The sequence below is a fragment of the Eschscholzia californica genome, unplaced genomic scaffold (genome assembly GCF_041429995.1).
Source record: "Eschscholzia californica isolate CP2 unplaced genomic scaffold, dmEscCali1.0.p SCAF_2, whole genome shotgun sequence".
Lineage (NCBI taxonomy): Eukaryota > Viridiplantae > Streptophyta > Magnoliopsida > Ranunculales > Papaveraceae > Eschscholzia > Eschscholzia californica.
Window position 1 is genome coordinate 42,227,029 of NW_028238309.1, and position 15,627 is coordinate 42,242,655.

A 15,627-nucleotide genomic window follows, 5' to 3' on the forward strand; every position below is an offset into this window, starting at 1 on the left:
GCCATACTAGGATCCATGTCTGCTTGATTTACTTTCTCGCGCGCATTTACTTACTTATTTACGCTTTATGTCGTGGATGTTAGTTAGGCTAAATAGTTCACTATAACAAACGCCAGACTAGCGTAAAAGTCCCCAAAAGTAATCTTGAGTAATCGCCTATCCAGATTAAGACACTCGTTGCGCCCTTGTTCGAGGAAGGTGGGTCGGCCTTCGCAGAGTACCTCCTCTACCTTGGGACAATGCGGGTAGGTCTATAGAAGAGGCCTACACGTCTAAATGGTTCTACTCAACGAGATCAGCAAGAGAGTCTTGGATACTCGAGGCAAAAGGATAGATTAGTCATTCATTAATGAAATCTATCAACCAAGAGTCATAAGGTATGATCAGTGAAGAAGTTCGCTCACCCGGAACGACGGAGTCAAAGGGTAGGGCCTTCGTCCGCTTTACTTCGAAGAACTGGGGTCTTGGAATCACTTATTCAATCGGGGACGATTTTATATTGAATAATGTGGGAAAACTAATGTTTTTCAAAAACGATAACGAGTTTTAAAACTTTGCCATTTCTTTTATGTAGTTCAAAGATGACAAAAGATATTTTCAACTTCCGCTCACTTCTCGACAAGGAGAAGCTGAATGAGCACAACTTCCTTGACTGGGAAAGGAACCTAGGAATAGTTCTCAGGATGGAAGGAAAGCAACATGTACTAGAAACTCCAATTCCTGTATTGGATGATAATTCGACTAAAGAAGAGATAGATGAAGAAAGGAGTGTGCGGAAAAAGGCAGAGCCCGTAACTTGCTTAATGCTAGCAACCATGGAACCGACTCTGCAAGAGCAGTTCATAGACATGGATGCTTACTCCATGATGCGACAACTTCGGGAAATGTTCCAGAAACAGTCGAGATTGGAGAGGTTTGAAACCTCTAAAGCAATTATGGACATGCGCCTTGAAAAGGAAAACCAGTTGGGCCTCATATTCGCCAAATGATCAGGCTCATAGGCAAGCTGGCTAAACTAGGTTTCCCTTATAGCCAACAAACGGCTACCGACACTATCCTTCAGTCCCTCCATAGTGGTTTTAATCAGTTTAAGATGAACTACAACATGAATGGATGGGATAAAACGTTGGAGGAACTTCATTCTATGCTTCTAACAGCCGAAAAGGGCGTCGCTATAGTGGAGACTAAGAAGGACGTTCTTATGGTACAAAAGGACAAAGGGTTCAAGAAAGGTGGAAAACAGAAGAAGAAAACCGCGTCAAAAGGTAAAAGCAAACGAATTGCCAAACCTAAAGACAAAGGTCCTCCTCCTGACACCAAATGTTTCTACTGTGATGGCAAGGGCCACTGGAAAAGAAACTGCCCTAAGTTCTTGGAGGACATAAAGAATGGAACAGTAGCTTCCAATTCAGGTATAAACAGTTAACTTATCAAATACTAAAAATTCCTAAACCTTGGTATATGATACCTAAAATTGCCCTTTCATTGTGAATGTACAGGCGCAGCTGGGAACTGAGTATTTGGCTAAGGAAGACAAGATCCAAGAGGGAGCAGAAGCCTCGACTGCTAAGGATGCTGAAAGGGATCGAAGTCTACTTTAGGCACTATTCTAGATTAATCGTTTTCTAGTTTTTTAACATCATCTCTGTACTAAGTATTATGGAGAATCAATAAAGAACTTTATTTCTAAATTGAGATGTTAATAAGTGCTAAATTTAACAAACTATACCAAAAGATTCTAAAATTGGTCAAAAACCTATAAGATAGGTTCATCCCAATCGGAAAGGGATGAGGACAACAAGTCTACTATAACCAAAACATGAATCAAACTGACAAGAAAGAAAGCCTTGAGTCAAAAACAGAGATTGATCTTCAAACGTACTTCTAACCTATCCATATTTGGAGTGTCCAAAAGGATTAAGATGAAGAACACGAATCAAACTCTATCCTCCAAAATCCATTTAGTCTAGACATAGCTTCCCACAAAACTACCAAAATTCCGTCTAACAGCTAAGCTTGTAAAAGCATTACAAAAACTAGCTAATATCTGACGCAATTTCTTTTGAAAGAAATTTGGGCTTCTTCCACAACCAATCAAGAGAACAAAGTGTTTGTTGCTCATGATAGTATTCTTCTAATAATTAGCACACCTGGTCGTCTGGGAGAAAAACACTAATTATTACAAGAATAAGTGGGAGAAAAGTACAAGTCGATTTAATTCGATCATGAGAAAAATCATGGAGGGTCATGAAGAACAATCATGAAACTTGTACAAGACGATTAAAGTCGACCAAGAGCAACAAACTGCGGCTCCTCGGAAAAGGAAAGGTTAAAGACATGATCTTATAAACCCACCGCACAAAAGCGAATGTCATTCGCCGGAGAACTCTCAAAACAAGTGAAAGTGTCTCTAAAGGAATATCTTAAAGTAATTGAGAAAATTCCAAATTGTTGTTCAAAAGCCCTAAAAGGTCAAATCTCAAAGACACAGAAAATAAAGGTTATTTCTGAAGAGATAAAAGACCTGCGCAGAAACGGAAACTGACTCTAGATTTTGGCTAGAACCCAAAATCATCGTGGAATCCATATCTCGTCAAGACATGAAGCTTGATAATTTAAGTCAACAGAAGACCTAAATTGGTTTTCCAAAATAGAAAACTGAGAAGGATGGAAACATTCGTGTTTCCCGAAACGAGACAAGAAGAATAAAGATTCTTCCAATCAAGTTATGTCCACAAGCATGCTTCAGAAATCTATCGACGGATTAAAAGCACGCAAGAGTTAGAATCTTCGATTCAAAAGGCAATCAGAGAAATTTGATTCCTGGAGAATGAAGAAAATCTTGAATCACGAGTTTCAAGAAGGTAAGTGGGAGTATACAAACCTTCCGGGTCCGTATGCAGAGTACATACAAAAGATTGAGTACGACATAAGGTGTTGTATAACAGTAACGAACTGACTCAATAAAGGACCGCACACAAAAGGATAAAATGTCATTTTGGGCATCTGAAGATCTATAAGCATAGATCAAAAGGATGATAGGATTAGAGAGACTCAGTACGCTGAGATGCTTGAGATCCGAAACAGAAAATCTAAGACTCGGAAAGTCTAAAAGAATTTCGACCCAAAAACTCATGACAGAGGGCGTTGCAAAACTCGGAGTCTAAAAGACACCGATGAGCTAGCACGCATGAGAGAGACATTTATGTTCGAAAACATAAAGTCAATCATGTTGGACATGATTAGCATTTAAACATCCGAATTCGGATTGGAAAACCGAAACACTACTTAGTACATCCTAGAAGGCTAAAGGATGAAGTAGTACAAAGTTGAACATGTCATCGTAGCAAACTTCCAGACATGGAAGGAAAGTAGGCTAAAAGTGTTTTAAGCCGGGAACTGTTGCAAATACTACACAAAGAATTAAAGGCCTTAACTCTAGTAAAGATTACTAGATATTATCAAGGTTGAAGATAGTAATCTTCAAATTAATTGATAATAAGCAAAGTTTAAAACCGACTACCACGGTAGTCAAACTAAACTGTCACCTTAGACATAGTATGAGATTCATACACAGTCTAAGGCATGAGGTATAAATTTTAAACCTCGACAAGTAAAACTGAGTGGGTAAAAGGAGTTTTACGGAAGAGGCTCAGATTTACAACTCTCGTTATCAGAAATAATAAGAATTATTTCACCAGTCGTCTAAACTTGGTTTAGTGTTTAAACGACAGTCCATCGATAATAAAACGTTCCGAATAGGTTTGTCAGATACGTGATCTGATGAATGAAACCCTATTAAGTGAACTTGGAATATTTATTATCAAAAATCCCTGGTCCAGGTCATTGCATGGACAACAATGACTCACGAAGACTAGCACGGGAGTCGATGGGATAGCGCAGTTTCATGGGCTATAGGAATAGTATATTCTATTCGACTACGTGGGTGTATAAAAGGTTTATACACTGGATAACCCTCAAATGAGAAGTACATCATTCGTGATGAATGTCAATACTTCTCATAAAGACAATTGGAGAGATTCCTCAAAACATGAGTGCTCCACTCATCTTATGTAAGGAATGCCCGACTTTGGTTCCGTTAAACGCCGCGCCGTAAAAGGAGGTTATAAAGACGGATACTGGGAAGGACAGGATAGACATGAAGTTAAGTGGGAGCGCAAGAATGGATTGTGTCACCCTAATCACATTAGGTACAAAGTGTCTCAAGGCCACTTGATGAGTAGCAACTGAAAATGCGTGGCCGCGCTCAAACGGATTAAAAGTTAATCGTTTGTCTTTTACAGTTGTACTCGGATATCAAGAAAGTCTGAATGATGTGACGTATCAGATGGGATACTAAATTGACACGGGAATCGAGGCATTGCACTTGTTCTAAGTCCAAGTGGGAGTCTGAAGGAGTTGAAGGAGATGTCCTTCGACCAAGGTGACAATGCGAACAATTTGTCGGATAGGACAATTGATGTGGAAGATCATCAAGTCCGATTGATTTAGGGATCGTAGAGTTGTAGCTAGAGACCAACTACGATCGTCGAATTACGAAGTAATTCGCGGCTAACTTCGATCGGATCCTACAACGGGTTACACATAAGAGTGACAAATTGATCTAGGATATGACTAGTGGGAGTGAGATATAATCATGGGAGTGTCCCATAAACATATCTCATAGGCCTAAAAAGGAATTAGGCAAAGATAGTACAAAAAGGCCAAAAACAGGGTTTTTGGGCCTAGACCGGTTCGGGTATTTATAGGACTCGGATTGGGCTGAATTTTGGAGGGTTAGTTGATGATATAATAAACATTATATCTGCCAATTTTCGTGGTGTTTGGACACCTCCTCCTTAGGGAATTGAGAAAATACCAATAGTTGCTATTTTCGACTATTTCCCTAAATCTTATTCTAAAGGGTGTTTTAGGAAACCTAAAAGGAGGTGGATTCTTATTAGGGTTCTATATAAACACTCTTAGGGCAGAGAATAAGGTGTGGAATTTCTCTCTAAGCTTTCTTACTCTACCACATCAAGTAGAGAGGAGAAAGTGAGCTAATTCCCATTAACTATCAATCTAGTCAAAGAAGAAGGTGTTCTTCTTTTCCAACCACCATTGGTGTGCTAGCTATACAACAAGGTGGGAGATCAAATTGATTGCTCGTGTCCCAAGTAGAGGAGCTACACTTGAAGTTCTTGGTCTTCTTCAATCAATTCAACTAGTTCGAGGGAAAAGCGATTAAGGTAATCTACTATCTCCATTAGATTAATTACTAGTTTTGCATGTGATCCTGGGAATACTAGTGTAGACATTAGATGTCATATTTCCGCTATAAACACTAGTAGAAGGGTGTAAATCCCTACATTCCCATGGTATGGCCAGCCAGAGCAGCCCTTAATGGGCTTGCTCTGTCTGGCTCACCCCTTTAATTAGGCCGGCCAGGGATCTCCCCTTAAGGGAATCCCTGGTTCCCCCTTAAAAGTGGGTTTTTACCTCTTCGGACTTCTCTTCCGAGCCCGATTTTTTCTATCTTTTAGACTGGATCATATCCATCTATTTACAAGTTCCCATCAGTCTATTCTCACTGTTCAAGTTACCAATTCTTATGTGTAAGCCGTTGTAGGATCCAGTATATGTTAGCCGCGGATAACCGAAGTGATCCGACAATCGTAAGCGGCTTCTAGCTAAGCATTACGACTTCTAATTGAACCAGATTGATTGATCTTCTAATAAAGTCATCATTATCCTATGAGCCAAATCATACGCATTGCCATCTTGGTCGAAGGACATTCCTTCAGAAGGATATACCTTCAGACATATATCCTTCAGTCTCCCAATTGTACTTAGAACAAGTGCAATGCTCGATTTGGCTTATAGGATAATACATAACCTATCTGTTGGGAGTTACATGTATCTAATACATAACCTAATCATGTTATTAGTGTTGGTAGCAGAATCTCAATCATCATACGATTAACACTAAGTTGTCCAGGATCTATACATGAACATATAAATGAACTAGAATGAAGAAGAATACCTGGATTCGCTTTCCCACGAACTAAATTCCGACCAGTATTCAGAAGATAAAGAGCTTCAAGTGGAGCTCCTCTACTTGAGACACCGAATTGTATAACTCGAACTCCCTTCTTTTAAGTCAGCTAGGACCTTCTTGAAGGTTGAGATGAAGAACTGCTTCTTCTAGACTTGACAGAAAGAATGAGAGCTTTTTCCCTAAAATCTTTTTCTCTCTCTAAGATGTGTGAGAGAGATGATTTTCTTCTGAGAAAATTTCACACTTTTTCTGAACTTATAATGGGGCTTCATATAGGCATTACCTTAGTAGAGTCCTACTCAAATAAGGAATCCTAAAAGTCCCTTCAGAAAAGATAAGCACAAGTTAGTGTTTAAACTAACCGGGACTCTTTAATATGGGGAAAACCCTAATTAGGGTTTCCCCATGGTATGGTCGGCCAGAGAAGCCCTTAATAGGCTTGCTCTGTCCGGCCCACCCCTTTAATTAGGTCGGCCAGGGATCTCCCCTTAAGGGAATCCCTGGTTGGCCCTTAAAAGTGGGTTTTTACCTTTTCAGACTTCTCTTTCAAGCCCGATTCTTTTTATCTTTCAGACTGGATCATATCCATCTATTTAGAAGTTCCGATCAATCTATTCTCACTGTTCAAGTTACCAATTCTTATGTGTAACCCGTTGTAGGATCCGGTCTATGTTAGCGCATGTAGACGGTAAAATGTCTACGGGTCGAAAAGTCTGACAGTCAACGGGTCAACGGTCAAAAGTCTTGTCGGTTCGGGTCGGATGCTTCGGGGACCAGCTACGTGTCGAAAAGAACCTGCACACAAAAAGAGAGAAGAGATCGTGAAGCCTCTGGGACACCGGGATGGTGCCGGCCTAAGGGGGCTCTGACGGTCAAGTCAGATTCTCGATCAAATATAAATAAAATGAAAGTGGGCGATAGGGAGGTAACCGTCGTCGGAGCGCTTAGGTATCGCAGCTCGTGAAGTTGCCGGAATAGATCTCCGCGGTAGTGATATCGTGACAACCTACTGGTCGTAAGTGGGTTTTGCAATAAGTCACTGGTCGTACGTGGGGTTTGCAGTAAGCCGATGGTCGTAAATGAGCTTTGCAATAAGACTCTGGTCGTAAATGGATCGAACGATGATGATTTGTAGGTGGACGATGTTGATACACTTATCTCCTTGTCGCTAGATGAATGAAGTAGTAAGAGGGTGGTCGTAAAAGGATAGTGTTACCACCAGCTAGTTACTGTCGGATGGGTGTTACGGTTAACTAGTTACCGTTGGATGAGAGGTATATGAGACCCGAGAGCTTTCTTATGCAATAAGGTGGTGGTGGTAATGGTGTCGATACGGCTAGCTAGTTACTGTTCAATTCGGGACTACCAAGCTCTTATCTCCCAACTTCTAAGACGATGAGTCAGAGACTTTGGAAAAGTGGAGAGCTCTTTGAGAGGCTTATCGAAGAGAATGGTAGTGGAGATGGATTAGATTACTCGAGTATTGCTGTCGAATATTGAATGCCCCATCTCTCAGTTTGGCCTCTTGTATTTATAGTGGTAGAGGAGGGTCATCTTGATGACGACCAGCTAGTAACCGACGTACTTATTCCGCGTCATTACTCCTGAGAGATACGTTAAGGGGTAGAGGATCTGACCATCAGATGGGTATTTGAATTTCTTGAGGGACGACCAGGATGCTACTACGTGTGCGGTAAGCTACTGGCCGGTAACGCCCGTCTTTAAGTGGCAGATACGGAATACTTACCGCTAGGGTGGTTATGGATTGCGCAATAATCTTCTGGCCGTCAGATAGCTTAGTATTAGGCGGTGGCTATCGCGTGACACGTGTCAGATACGCTTAGTGTTAAGCGGGTATGGATCCGGTGACCAGACTAGCGACTCGGGCCGTTACCGGGCCTTCTTATCGAGCTTCGCGGATTTTATCCTTACGAAGCGGTTGTTTTTAAATTCTACGGGCACCTCGTGGGGCGGATATTTGCCCATACAGCGCAGATAACCGAAGTGATCCCACAATCGTAAGCGGCTTCTAGCTAAGCATTACGACTCCTAATTGAACCAGATTGATTGATCTTCCAATAAAGTCATCATAATCCTATGAGCCAAATCATACGCATTGCCATCTTAGTCGAAAGACATTCCTTCAGAAGGATATACCTTCAGACTCCAAGGACATATATCCTCATCATTGACATGGTGTGCTTCTGGATATTCTGAAGATGGAGTAATAATCGAAATTTGTATGCCATATTTTGCGCTGAGAAGGTAGACTCAAAGTGAGAAAAGAGAGTTTTGGTTGTTGAAAACTCCGGTGTTCGAGAGAGAAATGTCGGATTTAAAATATGTTGATTTGTGGCATCATCTAGGAGAAGCGTTGGTGGTGGTGTGGCATCATTAGAAATGAAATGGAAGAGGTCTCGTGACTTCATAATGGGAGGTACTTGTTTCTTTCATGTGAGAAGTGTGACCCAATGTAACCGAGATAAGAGGGTCCAAGTTTGTGAAAGAGGGAACGGTGGTAGTGGGAGGAAGGTGGGTGGGTTGTTGTTCATCAAGAAAATCATAGGACGTGAAAAACCTTAAAGCTAAGATAACATGAAAGGTTGAGAAGTATCGGTTGTGTCTCTTAGGCAAATCAATGTAAATTTATATATTATTGTTAACGGCATACATGGCAACAATATAATTTTTATGGTTATGTGCATCCTAAAACTTCTCTCAAACAATTTGTTGAACAATATGGTCGTGCAACGAGAAAGAAGGCAGAAAAGGAGGCACAATTAGACTTTGGGTCTTATTCACAAATGATACCATGTGTGACTAGATATCAGATTGAGTTTAAAGCTCAAATAGACTACACTAAAAATAATATTTTCAGAGCATTTAAAAAAGAGTTGATTTCATTATTATACCTTTATCCTCTAGGTGTTCGTCAAATGCATGCACATGTATACAGACCACGACGTACAAGAGGATATACACATTGGAGAAAATGGGATGAAAAGAATGGTATATACAGTTTCCTTTAGTCAAACAAATCGACTGGTTAAGTGTATTGTCGTTTATTCGATCTTAAAGGTATATTATGTAGGCATGCTTTGATGGTGATGATACACAGCGGTTGTGACTCTCTTCCGGAGACATATTTTACGTAAATGGAGAAAGGATGTAAAGAGATCACTCACGAAGATGAAAATTGGCAATTAAGTGAGGATCTTATTCGTTATGATCAATTGTGTCGTGCTTTTACTGAAGTAGCAGACTTGGCCTGTGATGACGAGCCACGTTGTGAAAGATACTTTCAGTGGTGTGAAAGTGAAAAGAACACAATACCTTCTTTATATAAATCAGCTAATATGTCAACTCAACACTCAAGTGTTAATCCACCCCATTCAAATGTTAATGGTGAAGAAGTTGTAATACTCGATCCACAAAGTTGTAGGCGTAAAGGGAGACCTCGTTCTACATGGTTACAAGCTAAAAGTTTCAAACCCTCGAGTAAAAATATGAACAAGGTACAAATTTAATGTCTTGAAAGTATTTTACTATTACTAACCATTTAGGCATGTTAATAATTTTTTTTTGATTCACAGGATGCTAAATGTACCGATGACAACAATCTTAATGATGCCCCACTCACCCAAGAAATCAATACTTTTGAGCAAACACAACAATTCTTTTACGGTCATTATAATCCTTGCGGAAGTGTACGTATTTACTACACTTTTTATTATACCTTTTATCATATATGATTTTGTATTGAATTTTAATTCTTGTCTAATGTAGGCATTATGCATCTTATTACTTTAACTTTCAGGAGTTACTAAATCGAGTAGAGGCAAGATGTGATGGTAAATTTATAGTTTATGTCTCTTGAACTTTTATGATATTTTAAACTTTTTGTGACATGAAAGTTTATAGGATTTCCCACATTATGCAGGTTAATAGGTTGTCTCTTGAAGTTGAGAAGTTTATAGCTCTTCCAGTTGTCTGAAGTAGTTTTTTTTTGTTAACTTTCCATGTTTTTTGAACTTATATCCATGAGATATTGAAGAAGTTTTTTCTTAATTTGGATCTATGTTTTTTTGGACTTATATCCATGTAATATTGAAGTAGTTTGTTTCTTAACTTGTACCCATGTGATCTTGAAGAACAAAGATCAACATAAATGAACAACCTAATTTTAATTTTAATTAAAGAACAAACATCATCATTTAGGTAGTAATACAAAACACGGTTACAAGTTCTTCATTTCATTTTACATAAATAATAACAAAAGACATAAAAATATATTTTCACTAGTCATGGTAAAGATGTACAATGGAAATAACTATCAAAATTTGCACATAAAAAACTGAGGTAGCTAAAAGATCTTCAACTTTTGCCCCCATCTTTGGTTGAGATGTTACGACTTCATCTTTAAGTAACATGGAATTGGCCAGAATTAAAGATTGAGAATTCTCACATCTCGATGGTTCGGCCCACATGAAAGCCTTCGGGTGATCACTACATAAAGGCACTTATAATACTTTCTTGATGGATTTGCACTCGACGCAGATACTTTTATTTCCATGTTTCCACCACCACAAGAACAAGGTATATTTGAAATTCTCTTATCCATGATCTAAACTAGAAAACTTAGAGATATAAGATACTATTAAATGACATAAACATAATAAATGGGATATCCTAATGCTCTCTTGATCAAAGAACTAATGCAATGCTCGGTTCATACATAAAATCAAGACTCATTAAACATTATCAAAGACTCATTATGGAAGAAATATCAATAACCATGACACATTATCAAAGAAAACTTAAAGATATAAGATATTATCAAATCCAACTGTTTTTCACCCTATTTTTATCACAACTACAACGAACTTGTCAATCATGTTTAATGGCTTAAAACTACAACCAAATGATGAATGGCTAGAATAATTATGGCCAAAATATACATCAAATGTATTTCAAAATAATAAAGACATACACACATTTAACTGTGTTGATTCTATGAGGGTTCTTAAAATATATGAAAGAATTTTTTGAATAATTTTGATACATTGAAAGATGAAATCATTTAATTTTTAAGACATCCAAATGGTTTTGACATATCATTCACGTTAACAAAACTCTAGGTCGAACAAAATCAGAGTCGTTCATCCAGATTGATGGGTAACAAAAGCCTAGGTCGAACAAACCCTACCTAAAATCGCCTCTAATCTGAGCATAGAAATCGTTTCATTTTTCAGACATTCAAAGGATAAAGTTTGAAATTTCAAAGAGGGGGAGAGAGATGAACTTATAGGTGTTGATGATCTTGCAATTGATTGAGGGTGATCTTAGTATAGAAGATGATGCAGAGAGGATGATCTAGAAATCGATTGAGGAAATCTTAATTTCTTCGACCTAAATCTCTCTTTCATCTAGGGTTTATTTGAGAATGAGAGATTCCTTCACGGTTGAGTTCCTTCTGTGTGAAGATGCAGAGAACGTGTATTGTATCACGGTTGAGTTCCTTATTTGTGAAATCACGTTGAAGTGAATGAGAGATTCATCTAGGGTTTTTTACCCATTAATCTCGATAGACGGCTAGATTTCATTTATTTTTGGACGGCTAGGATTGCACTGGTACTGTAGAAAGGACAGTCACAATTATAAGTAACGACAACTTATCACGTTACCCATCTTCCTTCTCCACGACAGCTTGGATGGTGTGGTTGGGAGTAAGGAAGAGGGGTAAGTTTTCATTAAGAATGGTGGCCAATATATGGACCACCAAATATCTTATGTGAATAATTATTTTCGGATCCGGTGTAAGTCAACTATGCTTAACTTAATTTACTCGTATTTAATAGGGGAAAAACTCAAATTCTTGAGTGGTAATGCTTTATCAAGACCAGTTCCTGATTTCATCGGTGGTTTTCAAAATCTCCAGTGGCTGGATTTATCAAGAACAATAAGTCTAGGGAGCCCTCCTGTTCGGACTCCCTGTCCAAACCGTCTTATGATTTGGACAAAAAGACAACTACTTCTTGGGCTGAAAAAGTGGGAGAGAAAAAAATAACTTTTCTCTCTCCCACATGTGAACAAATCCAATTCTGACGCAGTTAATAAGGTGACCGTTAATAAGTCTTGCTGGGATGATTTTTAATCCTTTTAATCTCAACCCTTAAATGTTTGAAGGGCTGAGATTTAAACCCCCAAATAACTCTACTATTATAGCCCCCAAGCCACTCAGACTTCTGTTTTTTTTTTTGTTGAAAGGCCAGTCAGACTTCTTTACTTTTAATATTTTGATCCTCCATTGGATGTTAGTTACTTTCCTGTTGCCCTGTTGCCCACTTTTCTAAACTAACAAAGAAAACTAAAACTTTGAGTGGGTTTATGAAGTTAAATTAAAAAAATTTGGGTTGGATTAATGTAACTCATCAACTATGATTCAGTGAAATATGTTCATGTGCATTTAATTACCAATATGGTTTGCCAAAAAGAAATACAAACTGAAATAATACTAGTCTTGATATAAAACTATTAAAATCAACTATCAATATATTTTGGCAAAAAATTAAAAACCATGAAAGCTAACTATACTAATGATCACCCATCTTCCATTTCTTCTTTCTGTCTCCGTCAAGTACTAGAATTGAACCTCCAATTCAGTCTGTCACTTTCCTGTTATAATATCACACTAGTTAGAACTAAACTATGAGAAAAAAGATTGAAACACACAACATAGTCGATCAAACAATGTGTAAATATTCAATTTACGACAAGATTAAATCTAAAAATGAGAAAACTTTCCTATAATAATATCACACTAGTTAGAACTAAACCATGACAAAAAAAACTCAAACACACGACATAGTCGATCAAACAATGTGCAAATATTCAATTTACGACAAGATTAAACCTAAAAGTGAGAAAAATACTTACACTCCTAGAACCATAATCATAGTTATTATGCGGATGATTTTGATGAATTTCTTGAGTAACATTGAATCCTACATATTGTGTATCACAATGATGACTTTCTTGAGTAGCATCGAATCCCACATGTACATCGTCACCGTCCTAAAAGTAAAGGATTAATTATTACTTGTATTTATCTAAAAAAATACTGAAAAAAAAATCATAGATACGCAATAACTAACCTTGTTTCTTGTGTTACTTGATCCATCTTTTTTCTTCGATTTAGTGAGAAATGTAGACTGTAACCTTTTTGTACGAGGTCGCCCCTTACGCCTAACACAATTTGGATCAAGTAAGATTTCTTCATTAACATTACCATCTGGACTACTACATACATTTGTTGTTGAGATCGGAGGTGGATTAACATTCTGTTTAAATAAAGGTATAGTTTTTTTTTTCTCATTCTCAACCCACTTAATGTATCTTTCACAACGTTGATCATCGTCACACGACAAGTCTGCAAGTTCAGTAAATGCACGATATAGTCGATCATAAGTACGGAGATTCTCACTTAATGCCCAATCATCATATCCAGTTGACAACTTTGTGTGTGCTCTTGTAACATCATTTCTCCATCTACGAAGAATGTAATTCTCTGGAATAAAGTCAATACCAAAATCAAGCAAAACCAATATAGAATGTCTACACAATAAGCCCTTAGATTCGAACATAAAACAACTACAATGTATACTACCACTTGTATGATTGCAATAAACTTTATATACCATTCTTTTCTTCACACCCTCTCCAATGACAATATCAGCTCGTATGTCGTGCACGGTAACCATGTCATCTTGGTAACTATTTATTTCTTTGCAATACAACAATTAAATTAACTCATTTTGAAAAAAATTGAATTTCTCTGTAGTGTATACTTGTTGAGCTTGTTTCTCCATGAAAAATCTAGTTACACATGGTATCTTGTGTGCATATGACCTAAAATCAGCCTCCGCTTCTTTTTGGGCATTATCTCTTAGTGCACGGCCATATTGTTCGACAAATTGTTTTAGAGTTGTTCTACAATTAACATAACCATCTAAGAAAGCATTCACACTTTCACTCCGTTGTGTACTTGACATGCCTGCCCAAAAACTATTGGTAAGGTAAATTGGAACCCAACGATGTCTATCTATGTATAATTTAGTCAACCATTTATGTTGATGTAGACCATACATGTCAAGCATTTTTATCCAACCTTCCTCAAACTCTCTGGGTTCTTGTGAATCATATACTAAACGGTGCAATGACGAACTGATTTGATCTTTTTGTTTATTGTTACCAAATTTTACAGGGAACTTCTTCAAAATATGCCATAAACACCATCTATGTCTTGTGTTAGGAAACACTTTCTCAATGGCATTCTGCATTGCCTTACATTGGTCTGTAATATTTCCTTGAGGAGGACAATTATCCATGCAAGCAAGCCATGACTGGAACAACCAGACAAATGTGTCGGTGTCTTCATTTGAAATGAGACCACACCCGAGTAATATGGTATGGCCATGATGGTTTACTCCGACAATAGTCAAATAAGTCGTGTCAAATGCAACCACATCCCCAAATTCTTTATACGATTTTCTACTCTTTCCATTGGCCCAAAATACATTTTTCAGTCTACCTTCCCCATCATGGTCCATACAATAGAAAAAATCTGTATTTTGCGATTGCATCTTCAAGAAATAACGTTGCACTGCAACCACATCACCTTCACCAAGGCATAATTGTCTAACTTTTGCGAGGTAATTTTGACAGTCTTTTTTTGTTGCAGTTAAGTTGTCATAACCATGTGCGTCTTCAACAATTGTGCCAAAATTCTTACATACGCGAATTCCTGCTCTATCGTTCAATTCTAAAGCCCTTTTTACGGATGGCTTGATGACTCTATTGCATTTATAAAATCTAGACTTGCTAGGACTGAGAGGATGGTTATGGTCAAGAAAAGACGACGTTATTTTCCATTTCTCATTTTCTTCAAGTGTTATTCTAATCTTAACTAAACAACTGATCTTGGACGAGGGTTTCAAGTTTAAGCGATTAGAAGATTTACTTCTTGGTTTTCCTTCTCTACCACACAAAAAAGTAACCCATCGAAGTGGACCACTACAATCTCTTTTCTTTGCAGGAAATCCGGACAAAAATGCATATTTCTTAAAAAGTTCGAACACAAAATCACGATTATCATGTATTGTTCCAATCTTTAGTAATTCTAATAGTTCTAGTTTACCATATTTGGAACAATCAATCTCTACACATTTTTCTTCGGATCCACAATCATCTTCGGGTCTACAATCATCTTCGGGTCCACTGTCATCTTCTTCACTAAATTCTCATGATCAATATTCTTCTCGGAATCTACATTATTGTCTATAGACATTCCTTCCATATCTAAATAAAGAGAGTTGGAGTTGAATTTTATAATAAAGCTGATAATGGGAAGTCAAGCAAGTAAACAATGTACAGTATAAGAACCCTAAAAGATATATCATGATATAAACATAAAAAAAAACAAAATGAGGATTTAGAGTTACCTTATATTCAAATATGAAGATAAGTAGAAAATGAGAGATCAAGCTTCTTGACCAAGTGTGAAGCAACAA

General features: G+C 37.7%; 1 protein-coding gene across 1 annotated transcript; it reads right to left on the reverse strand.

The window, feature by feature from the left end:
• Positions 1-12,691: 12,691 nt before the first annotated feature.
• On the reverse strand, positions 12,692-15,413 carry LOC147558045 (protein FAR-RED IMPAIRED RESPONSE 1-like). The gene is made up of 5 exons (XM_086658980.1): positions 15,282-15,413; positions 14,226-15,177; positions 13,213-13,625; positions 12,995-13,132; positions 12,692-12,733 (listed from the first exon to the last, which is right to left on the reverse strand). Exons 1-5 carry the CDS (start codon positions 15,411-15,413, stop codon positions 12,692-12,694), a joined length of 1,677 nt encoding a protein of 558 aa, XP_086515106.1.
• Between the last annotated feature and the right edge of the window lie 214 nt (positions 15,414-15,627).

What these genes read in the sequence shown, in the direction of transcription:
- LOC147558045 (XM_086658980.1), bottom strand. Translation starts at nt 15,413, where the DNA reads ATGGAAGGAATGTCTATAGACAATAATGTAGATTCCGAGAAGAATATT. An exon ending in TTGTGGATCCGAAGAAAAAT is followed by an intron (nt 15,178 to 15,281) that starts GTGTAGAGATTG and finishes GAACTTTTTAAG; the next exon opens with AAATATGCATTTTTGTCCGG. An exon ending in ATGATTATGGTTCTAGGAGT is followed by an intron (nt 12,734 to 12,994) that starts GTAAGTATTTTT and finishes ATATTATAACAG; the next exon opens with GAAAGTGACAGACTGAATTG.